The 12,151-nt window shown below is 40.1% G+C and overlaps 3 protein-coding genes across 4 annotated transcripts in view; 1 reads left to right on the top strand and 2 right to left on the bottom strand.

Annotated features, from left to right (window-relative positions):
- LOC106073156 (26S proteasome non-ATPase regulatory subunit 10-like) overlaps positions 1–9,677 on the bottom strand; it is a 50,682-nt gene extending 41,005 nt beyond the window's left edge. The window contains exon 1 of one of the 2 annotated variants that reach the window (XM_056015676.1): positions 9,442–9,677. The gene's annotated coding sequence lies outside the window, so the exon portion shown is untranslated. Of the gene's footprint in view, positions 1–9,254; positions 9,367–9,441 lie in introns of those variants that run through there. The other variant, XM_056015677.1, reaches the window with a different exon arrangement.
- LOC129923721 (uncharacterized) lies at positions 3,348–4,229 on the bottom strand. Its single transcript, XM_056016182.1, has one exon. It carries the CDS (start codon positions 4,227–4,229, stop codon positions 3,348–3,350), a length of 882 nt encoding a protein of 293 aa, XP_055872157.1.
- An 854-nt stretch (positions 9,678–10,531) lies between the features above and the next one.
- On the top strand, positions 10,532–11,754 carry LOC129923720 (soluble scavenger receptor cysteine-rich domain-containing protein SSC5D-like). Its single transcript, XM_056016181.1, has 2 exons — positions 10,532–10,594; positions 11,008–11,754. Exons 1-2 carry the CDS (start codon positions 10,532–10,534, stop codon positions 11,752–11,754), a joined length of 810 nt encoding a protein of 269 aa, XP_055872156.1.
- Positions 11,755–12,151: the final 397 nt, after the last annotated feature.

Raw genomic sequence — 12,151 nt, 5'->3', positions numbered from 1 at the left:
CACTTATTCTCTTTTGTGGCCACTAGTTGGTAACTCACTTTCACATATTCTCTTTTGTGGCCACTAGTTGGAAACTCACATTCACTTATTCTCTTTTGTGGCCACTAGTTGGTAACTCACTTTCACATATTCTCTTTTGTGGCCACTAGTTGGTAACTCACATTCACTTATTCTCTTTTGTGGCCACTAATTGATAACTCACTTTCACGTATTCTCTTTTGTGGCCACTAATTGATAACTCACATTCACTTATTCTCCTTCGTGGCCACTATTTGGTAACTCACTTTCACTTATTCTCTTTTGTGGCCACTAGTTGGTAACTCACTTTTACTTATTCTCTTTTGTGGCCACTAGTTGGTAACTCAAGTTCACTTATTCTCTTTTGTGGCCACTATTTGGTAACTCACTTTCACTTATCTCTTTTGTGGCCCCTAATTGGTAACTCACTTTTACTTATTCTCTTTTGTGGCCACTAGTTGGTAACTCACTTTTACTTATTCTCTTTTGTGGCCACTAGTTGGTAACTCAAGTTCACTTATTCTCTTTTGTGGCCCCTAATTGGTAACTCACTTTCACTTATTCTCTTTTGTGGCCACTAATTGGTAACTCACTTTCACATATTCTCTTTTGTGGCCACTAGTTGGTAACCCACTTTCACTTATTCTCTTTTGTGGTCACTAGTTGGTAACTCACATTCACATATTCTCTTTTGTGGTCACTAGTTGGTAACTCACATTCACATATTCTCTTTTGTGGCCACTAATTGGTAACTCACATTCACATATTCTCTTTTGTGGCCACTAGTTGGTAACTCACATTCACATATTCTCTTTTGTGGCCACTAGTTGGTAACTCACATTCACTTATTCTCTTTTGTGGGCATTTGTGGCCACTAATTGGCAACTCAATTTCACTTATTCTGTTTTGTGGCCACTAGTTGGTAACTCACTTTCACTAATTCTCTTTTGTGGCCACTAATTGGTAACTCACATTCACATATCCTCTTTTGGATGATCTACTTATTCTCTTTCATGATGTATCTTCTGACCAGAGCATCCATATTGCGGTCACATTAACAGGCATGCTTACAAAACGACTGGCGAATATTAAAAATATGTGTATTTGTATTTTTCTGTATGTTGACGAACGCTTCGCATGTCAAAGGATGCATTACTGGTGGGCGAAACGTAATCATCGATTCATCGTTCTCAACAAAAAGCCTAGAAAAGAGACATTCGGACAATATTTGTAGATCAGTGCACAGCAGTAGCGTTTCCTTCTCTCGTGGGAACTTTTTTTTTTTTCTTCTGCCCATTAGTGTAGGGCACTTTTTTTTTTGTTTTTTTTGTTGCTATCCCATCAACAAAGAGTTGTTTCCCCTTTTCATGCCACGATATTTGCAATTCGAACAATAGAGGAACAGAACCAAATGTTGAGTCTGGAAATTAGATGGACAATGGCTACGCTGAAAACAGGAATATAGTGTCTGGCGACGGCATAAAAAGGATGTGAAGTTTTGATGCTGGAACTATTATGTTATATCAAGACATCACCATGTTTTGAAGTTTGCTGGTGAAAAAAAAACAACATGTTATAAAGATGGGGGCCTTAGGCAGCTGGGGGTGGGGGGGGGGAGGTCTAAATTTGAAAATACCCCCGGGTCCTCTCTTGAAAAAGGGGGGGGGGAGAATAAGTGTTCGAAACTTTTAACATTAAATATTGCGTCATTATCTCATGTCATGATGCCGAATATCAAAATGCAGGGGCCCCTTAAAGGGGTCAAGCCACCCGGGCCCCCAAATCATTAGCTACGCCAGTGGCCTTAGGATTTTTTTTTAAACATTTTGATTCTGTTGATAAAAGATCATAGTGCAATAGCTTCTAGGGAGGATACTCTACGAAGGTCAATTTGAAAAAAAAAAAATGTTTTATATAAATAACATAAAGAGATAAAAACCCCTTTTAAGCCTGGCATCCGCCATCATGAGAAAACTGTGTAGGAAGTCTTGGAAAGTTTCACTAGCTTACAATTTAAATTAAAAAAACTAGATTCTATGTTCAGGGCTATTCCTACAGATTGCGGGGCCCTATGCGAAACGGCTAGCGCGGGGCCTAGTCTGGGAAGGGATTAGGATAATAAGTGAAAATTAAGAATTTTTGTAATAAAATTAATTTGTCATTGCATTTTATTCATATTTTACTAAGTGTAAAATCACGGTCAAATTAAATTACGATCCATCTACAACAGAAGGTACTTTTCCAACAAAAAGCCGATAAATATTCACATCTGCCTTGTAGATTTACTTTTTTAAGAGATCGGCATTTTCAGTATTTAATGACAGCCCAAAATGACAATTTTGTCTATTTCTAAGGTCATTTTTTTTTAGTTTTTAGGATAATGTAATAATTTCAGGAGATTTTTTTCGTATACTTTGCAATTTCTTCTTCTTCTTCTTATATAATACAGACGTTACTACAAAAAAAAAAAGAAGGTTACGTCCTACGCGTCATGCCAAGTCACTGGTTTTCCTGGCTAGCTCAGGCAACCCATTCCATGCTCTAATAGCACTAGGGAAGAAGAAGTATTTGTACACATTTGTCTTAGCCTATGGAACGTGGAGGCCATGGAAACCCTGTTATAAGTTATAATGGTTTAATTTAATAATTTACAACTGGTGTTAGCGCGGGGCCTATGAAAGTGCGGAGCCCACTGCGGCCGCATAGGTTGCAGTGCCCTAAGACCGGCCCTGTCTATGTTCATAGCGTAGAATGACTCACATGTTCGTGAAAGTTGACCGCTAAACGGAGAGACTAAAAGAAGAATAGAAGCCTGTGAGAATAAAAACTACAGAAAAATGCAGAGTATCATATACTAAAAAAAGAACACAAAAATGTTTGTACACCCTGTCTAGCGCAGCAAATGTATTATTTCCAAAAGTGAAACAAAAAGAAAAAAGGCCTAAGGCCCAAGGATTTATATGATGATAAAGCTAACATTGAATAGCGCAAATTCTGAGGTTTCCATGTTGTTGTTATTTTAAAAAAAGGTCATATTGTAAGACTGTCTCATGTCAAAAGTTAAATCTTCAAGGTACAGTGCAAAGGGTCATCCAAAACAAAACGAAAAGCTGGCTGGACAACGCAAAAGAATTGACCGGTCTTTATCAAGATCTTCTGCTAAGAATTGCTGCTGACGAGGAAAAGTGGTGAGAATGGCTACGTGAACTGTCACAGCACCCTTTAGACTTAGGAAAGGGACAGATGACAATGGTTATAGTAAACAAACACAGACAGTAGTTGTCAAGTATTGAATCGACACCCACATGCAAACACTCAGTGTAATTCTATCAACTGTCCTGTCCAACATTCACACGCAAGGACGTAGGACACCAGGACGAAGGACACCAGGACGTAGGACACCAGGACGAAGGACACCAGGACGTAGGACACCAGGACGTAGGACACCAGGACGTATGACAAAAGGACGTAGGACACCAGGACATAGCGCACCAGGACATAGCGCACCAGGACGTAGGACACCAGGACGTAGGGCACCAGTACGTAGGACACCAGGACAGGACACCAGGACGTATGACACCAGGACGTAGGGCACCAGGACGTAGGACACCAGGACAGGACACCAGGACGTAGGACATCAGGACATAGGACACCAGGACATAGGACACCAGGACATAGGGAACCAGGACGTAGGACACCAGGACGTAGGACACTAGGACATAGGGAACCAGGACATAGGACACCAGGACGTAGGGCACCAGCACATAGGACACCAGGACATAGGGCACCAGGACGTAGGGCACCAGGACGAAGGACACCAGGACGTAGGACACCAGGACGAAGGACACAAGGACGAACGACACAAGGACGTAGGACACCAGGACGTAGGACACGAGGACGTAGGACAAAAGGACATAGGACACCAGGACATAGGGCACCAGGACGTAGGACACCAGGACGTATGACACCAGGACGTAGGGCACCAGTACGTAGGACACCAGGACGTAGGGCACCAGTACGTAGGACACCAGGACGAAGGACACCAGGACGTAGGGCACCAGGACAGGACACCAGGACGTAGGACACCATGACATAGGACACCAGGACGTAGGACACCAGGACGTAGGACACCCGGACTTCTGACTAGCCTCTGTAAAATCCTTCTTACTGCTTAGGGCGGAAAAAAAAAGCTCTTCACCTAAACAGTCCATGTCCGGTGCTAAACAGTGCGCTGGTGCGCAGCATTAGCGCGGTGCTGGGGCAGAGTTACTTTAAATGTTGCTAATGGACTGTCGTAATGTTTGTCTCCCATGTGCGAATTGAGCAATTAGTACGCTCTAGAACTGAATATATTTGAATAGCAATGCTAACTGTATTCTAGAGCTACTGGCTAAATCAATACCACCACATTCCCATGGTGTAGTTACTTTAGAATGTCCCTACTGTATATTTCCATTTAATGTGGCGTGCTCTGTTTGTCAGTTCAGAGATACATGCATATGTAATACATACATACATACATCTCACATACAAATCACGTTCATTGATAAAATACTAACAAAGAAAACAAAAAATTCTTATCCTTCTTCCTGAGGCAAGAATTCTTTCAAGTTCCACTGAGTTCATTATAAAATTCTCCTTTCATTTCACTTTTTACGCCGTCACAAGTACATTGTGATAAAGGCAACGTCTGTGAGTCGAGTGTGCATTCACATTCAACCATTCGGATACATGGAACTCTTTGGCTTCCGAAGTTTACCTTCACTACATGGCTGCCTGGTCGTGCGGTTTGCGCGCTGGACTGTTGTTCAGATTTATCGATGGTCCAGGGTTCAAACCCTGCCCCCTCCCATCTCCCGTCGTCCTGCGGGAGGTTTGGACTAGGAAGTAATTATCTTCAACTCTGAAGGAACATGCGAAACATGTAAAACATTTTACAAAACATTTTTACATCGCCCCATTGTGATCAGTATCATTCATTCGGTCAGAAGAAATTTCATGAAAAGCAGTTTTGTGTTTTCTGGTGAGGATTCTCTCGCCGGTATGGTGCGGTTGCTACGCTAGTGTGATGTGGTTGTCAGACTGGCTTTGTGTGGTCGTCAGGCTGACATTGTGTGGTTGTCACACTGCTTTTGTGTGGTTGTCATGTAGATGTTGTGTGGTTGTGACGTTATGTTGTGTGGTTGTTACGCTGGTATGGTGTGGTTGTCAGAATGGTATTGTGTGGTCGCCAGCCTGGTGCTATGTGGTTGTCACGCTGGTGTTGTGCGGTTGTCACGATATCATTGCTGGTTGTCACGATAGTATCTCATGGTTGTCACGCTGGTGTTGTGCGGCTGTCACTTGGTAGTGATACTAGTGACACATTGACCAGTTAAATTAGTCATGCGAAATGACCAAAACAAGGTGGAAACAACGCTAGGTGGCGTTAGCTGAGGTGATGCCAACGAATAATCAGTAGGTCCAACTCACGCATATAGAGCACTCTCTTAAACTACATGTATAAACAAAGTTACCAGACGTCCTCTGATATACAGACATAGCCGCTGTGTATGCAATGCCATAACACCCAGTAATCTAATTCAGTCCCTTATATCTTCCTGTTAAAATTTATAAATATTTTATCGGGTAATTAACCTCTTGCATATACAGAAAGGAATCTGTTGTTGATATTGACGATGTTATCTTGTTGTTTGACTAGTAAATCTAGGCAAACTTGAAATCATTAGCAAGAAAGACTTTTTTTTTGACGACAGTCCTCCTTGAGATGTTCGTATTGAGAGTACAAACGATGCCCTTGATTATTTTGTCCTCATTTTTAAGGCTTTGTCCTCTTTTTTGTCCTCCTTTTTGCCCTCTTATCATCCTTTGTTCCTTTTTTTCATCCTCTTTTGGAACACTGTCCTCCTTTTCTGACCTTTGTGTCCTCTTTTTGTCCTCATTTTCGTATTAAGAGTACGAACGTTACTTTGACTATTTTGTCCTTATTTGTAAGGCTTTGTCCTACTTTTCGTCCCTCTTTTTTTATCCTCCTTTGTAACACTGTCCTCCTTGTTTCACCTTAGTGTCCTACTTTGGTCCTCAAATTCGTTCTCTTTCGTGTCCCTCTTTCAGCTTGAAGGTGTCCGCTAACCCTGTTCATGAATTCATGTTAAAAATTTCTACATTATTGTCCCAGACACATTTTTATTATACGTTTTATGCTAATGTATTTTTTACCATCAAGGATATAAAGACCTCGTTGGGTTCCAAAGGCTTATAAACGAATATTTTCTAGGAAAATCACACACACACACACAAATACACAACACTCGTGCACAATCACACCTAGCACTCGCACATATTCACACGGACTCATACTCCAGGAGCAGGTAAACTAATTAGTAGATGTGTTAATTAGGGTGTTATTTTCAGCCATGGATAGAAAACGTTTGGTTAGTTTTGAAGTCTAGTCCATGGCCAACAATCTGTTCGGTCAGTCTAGTTGTCCGTCTGTCCTGTTTTACACTGTTTCTCTCCTATTGCGCCGCTATTTCCCATTCTCCGATCAAGCTGAAGTTGTACAGTACTGTACACATTTATTCATTACCATGACAACACATGAAACGAATTAAATTCGAATTAGTTAATTAATTAGTGGAAATTATTAAATTTTATATAGAAAAAAAGGGAGATAAAATTTGCAATATCTGGCTTACATATTCCTGTCTTCAATCACCATTTAGAAAATACGAAAAACATTCATATAATTCAATTACAACAAAATTTGTTTTCAATTCATAGACGTATATATCTTTGCTATAAAAAATATTTTCACTCTAATTATTATATATATATATATATTTATGCCGAGGACAAACGTAGACGGCGAAAAGATAATCTAAATCGACCGCCTGCGGACAATGGTTATGTGGCAAAATGTGTAGGTCACAGCTGGGACTGCGCAGCCACGGGAAGTACTGCATTCCTCACAAATCTTCGGACTCGAAGACACGCCTTATTATATACTTGTAAAGTAATTAAGTATAGGTTAATCATGTTTCAAATTTTCTCTTTAATTCTTTATCATTTAATGATTGTGAATTCTGAGAACTTACAAATGAAATATTAAATGAAAAAAAAAAAATAAAAAGCCCACAAAAGAGGCTAGAGGGCCCCAAAAAAGAGGCAAAAGGCCCAAGGACAAAGCTAAAATTGAATATCGCAAACTTCTGAGGTTTCCTAAAAAAAAAAAAAGTTTTACTATTCTTTTTAAATTTTAATACCTTAAACACTGTCCTCCGCCCAATCTTCCAAAACGTAAGCCGTCTGTGTGAAAATGTTAAAAACTAGAAATCAAAAGTAGGAACGGAAACGATTTCACGAATCAATTATTTGAAAAAACAAAAATTGGAATGTCAACGTCCTTGAAGAAATCTACATCCGCTGTATCACGTGACTCAAATCTATAGACATAAATTTCAACCTAGGAAATGAGTTCCAGTGAAACTGATCAAAGGTTTTTCCCACTAGGTTTTCGTTTTTCTTTGAAGTCGCCTCCCTTTCCCCCTTCCCCTTATGCAGCAGTAGGTTGTAAATAAGATCTTATGGAGGCCAGCCATTCAATCAGTTAATGGGCCACGCCCAATCACACAACTGAGGGTCGTGTATTTGATTGAGAGAGTTTCTCCCCCAGCCCCCCAGGCGATTACTTCTGGTGACTGAGAATGCAAGTACAGGGGGGAAGGAGTGAAAGGAGTGAAAAAGGGGAGGGGAGTATAACAGATAGATTTGTGTTCCGCCTTTCGACATTTCCCAGATTTTTTAAAAATTTATATTATTTTTTTTATATTTTATATTATTTTTTCAATGGCAACTCAGTGCATTAACAGCACGAGACAACGCAGGCTAAGCAGACTAATCTAACATAGTAATTTTGTTATAGTCACACTTATTCTGTTTTTAACAAAATTCTATTTTGAGAAAGACAGAAAAGTGAATCAAACCAAGAAAACATTAAGAAACTGGAACAGCCACAAAAAAAGAGCAGTGAGATTCATAACAAACGAATATTCACATTTGAGTAGAGTAAAATCACTTAATTTAGAAAGCCTTCAGGATAGAAGACTCAAAAGTGAAATAGCAATTATAGTTAAGACTGAACCATAATCTTCAAATACAAAAGTTAATAAAATACTCAGAAAGACACAAAGATAAAGGCACATTCCTCGTTCCATATGCTAGGACAAATTTGTACAAATGCTCCTTCTTCCCTAGTGCTATTAGAGCATGGAATGGGTTGCCTGAGCTAGCAACGAAAATCAGTGACTTAGAATCAGAATTTAGGTCAATGGTTAATATGCATGACTAAATGCATTACGCGTAGGACGTAATCATCTTCTTTTTTTTTTTTTGAAGTAACGTCTGTATTATATAGGATAAGATAAGATGAACACTGGCAACTGGCACCTATTTTGCATCAAGCAACCTTTGACCTGGCGTTGGCACCGTATGAAACGAGCAGACGATATGACAAGATGACACGAAATATTTGTATCTATCTTATTGTGATCAGATTTTAAAGATATTTTTATTTTGAAATGGAAATAATGAGATCAAGCTTATTTTCGCATGCGTCTCTAACCGAAATGTTACATCATAATTTAACCATAACCTTAATCCTAATCATAACTTTAACATTAACTTTCTAAACGTTTAAAAAAAAAGAAAGAATGGTGACTCTTGATATCTTGGAGGAGAGATTATGCTCCCTTCTCGACAATGGCAAACAAACCAATGGTAGGTAAACTGAAGGAGAGAGAGAGAGAGAGAGAGAGAGATAAGATCATAAGAGTCATACGTCTAGACTAGATGTATGACTACAGGCTAGATGAAAGGTGTCTAAAATCTTGTAACGATCCCTGAGACTTGATTTCGATGTCGATCTAGATCCAGTAAAAATCTAGATCTAGTAAATCTACATCTTTAGCCTTTTTATTCAAGACACTCAGCTAATTCTATAATTTCCCTGTTGACATTGTGTTATGTGTATGTGTTTGTTATTAGTATGTAGAGTTATTTCCCTTGCTAAGAAAGTTTATATCACATGTGTTGTGTGTAACCTCGTACTATGAGGGTGTGTAAATAAATGGACTGTTGAATACGGCGTTATAGTGTTGGTGTCGTTTATAGTTACTAAGTGTAGCGTTTCTAGATTAACATTCCCAATTTCGCTCATATTTTTAAAATGTACTCACGTGACGCCTCTGACGATAAATAATCCGAGTGGAAGTATTACTTATTCGCATAAAAAAAAAAAGACCACAGCTTAGAACAATCACACAAGAGAAACTGTCATAGCTGACATCCGTCCTTTCTTTTACATGTTTGGCACTGACCACTATAATTTGACAAGATCAAATGTAAACAAAGCAAGGCCCCTACCTGCTGGGTCGTTATCATAACTCACGTGCCGCCATGATGTCTTCTGCTAACAACAGCGGTAGAGATAGCGTGCCCTTGACCGCCTTTTCAAAATTTCATTTTTTTTTTTAAATTATGTAATGAGAAATTCTTTAACGATAAAAATCCAGAAACTAGACTAGAAAAAAACAACAACACATGATCCAAATTTGTAATAGTATTCAAGTTACGCAATTCCTACACCGTAAACCAGATATATTTGTATGTAGATCTATACATAGATCTAGTGTGTACATAAATAAATGGAATGTATTGCAGAGAAAAAGGGGGGGGGGGGAGAGCCTTGTCGCTATGGTTCGGCTTCAATGAGCAATATGACGTCATCAATTATTGATGTGCCTCAACGCAGCAACTCGATTGAGAGCGCGGGGCTGAATGCAACTTGCAGCGTCATTCATTGAACGACTTCCACACACACACAACACGCGCACACTTGTTTGCAGTGTTGGGGGGGGGGGGGTAGTGAGGGAAGGTGGGGGGGGGGGTCGTCTGGAGCAATCCCCTCACATTGGGGAGGAAGATAATTAGCAGGGGAGGCAAATGAAGATAGAAAAAAAAAAAAAGAATACAAATACGTGGCGCGTTGTGACATAAAGGGATTTTTTTTAGGGGGGGCTAGCTCGTTGGTTTTTCTTCTGCGACTAAGCTGTTTAAATATTTGATTCAAATAATGACAGAGCGTGCCTCTATTTAACAATTATATCTACCAAAAGAAACAAATAGGAAGGGGGGTTGCGACTTGAGAGAGGACAGGTAATTAGGACAACAGGTAATTAATTTTTACAATTATTAAACAGATACCAGAATACCCCCCCCCCTTTTTTTTTCTCTTTTTTTTTTTTCTTCTGACAACAATTCAGGTCTTTCAAATAATGGGCCGAACGTTTTATGCAGTTATATTTTAATTCTATATTATTAATTTGGACTCTAAACAATATTAAAATTACGAAACAGAACAAAGGAGTTGGCTTAACAGTTGAATAAAGTTACAGGACGAAAACATTTTGTTAGTTTGTGTTGTCGATGGGCGAATGAACAGAGTATGTCGTAAATGGATCTTTTACGAGAAGGGGTTTGTCAGAAGAACGACTTTCTTGTAGATACATGGAAAGAGGTTGGCAAGAGAAGTTGTTATACAATGTTATATGAGAAGTCATAGACTCATCGCTGTGTTACTGTTAGTCGATTCTTTTTACAAATATCCATTCACTCTGCCTGGTAAAAAGTTTGAATACGTTATTTCTCCCACAGCCATTCTCGGATCAGGTTGAAACTTTGCACAATTATTTATTGTACCTGACAAAACAAGAATCAATGGGAAAAAAATACTTAATTAATTACTGGCAATTAATTATTTTGTTTGGTTTCGAACAAGGGACAAAATTGTACTTGACTGATGTGGCGGTATAAGCCAAATTAGTCCCATTTATAATGTGTGTACAGGGGCGCAGTGGCTGAGTGGTTGAACTTGGAGTCCTGGGCCCGAATCTTGGTGAAGACTAGGATTTTTTATTTCGGGATTTTCAGGACGCATCTGAGTCCACACTGAGTCCACACACTGAGTCCACACTGAGTCCATACATCTCTAATGGGTTGTTGGGGAAAAGAAAAGACGTGGTGCTGACCACATCCGATCACCACATCAGATCACCACATCCGATCACCACACCCGATCACCACATCCGATCACCACACCCGATCACCACACCCTATCACCACATCAGATCACCACATCCGATCACCACACCCGATCACCACATCCGATCACCACATCCGATCACCACATCCGATCACCACACCCGATCACCACACCCGATCACCACATCAGATCACCACATCCGATCTCCACATCCGATCACCACACTCGATCACCACACCCGATCACCACACCCGATCACCACATCCGATCACCACACCCGATCACCACATCCGATCACCACATCCGATCACCACATCCGATCACCACATCCGATCACCACACCCGATCACCACATCCGATCACCACATCCGATCACCACATCCGATCACCACACCCGATCACCACACCCGTTCACCACATCCGATCACCATATCCGATCACCACATCATATCACCAAACCCGATCACCACACCCGATCACAACACCCGATCACCACACCCGATCACAACACCCGATCACAACACCCGATCACCACACCCGATCACCACACCCGATCACAACACCCGATCACAACACCCGATCACCACACCCGATCACCACACCCGATCACAACACCCGATCACCACAGAAACTGATGACCTGCTGCATTGATCACAAGGTCTAAAAAGGGTACCATACTTTAAAAAAAAAATAAAGTAGTCAAATCTTTCAGAAAGGATATAAACAATTTTAAGTCTTCTAAAATTGCAATGGAAACTTACGATATTTAAAATAGCCTTTGTGAAAAACAGTGGTTCTCATTATTTTTTTTTTCGATTTGGGTGACAAATATACTTTCAGTGCTGGATTTACCATAGTCTAACTCCGGACTTGTAATTTCCGACAATAGTATCGAGGGTCACCTCAGCTCATAGGACCGTCAAGTTCAAGATATGACCCGCGAGCAGAAGTTATGACGTCACTGAGTGAAAAAAGTAATTTGTGTAGTCTAAGATAAACTCTTTTTTTTTTTAATAGCTAAGAAAATCGATT

The sequence above is a fragment of the Biomphalaria glabrata genome, chromosome 17, assembly GCF_947242115.1.
Source record: "Biomphalaria glabrata chromosome 17, xgBioGlab47.1, whole genome shotgun sequence".
In the NCBI taxonomy this organism is placed as follows: Eukaryota; Metazoa; Mollusca; class Gastropoda; family Planorbidae; genus Biomphalaria; species Biomphalaria glabrata.
This window is presented reverse-complemented; position numbering and strand designations above follow the sequence as displayed.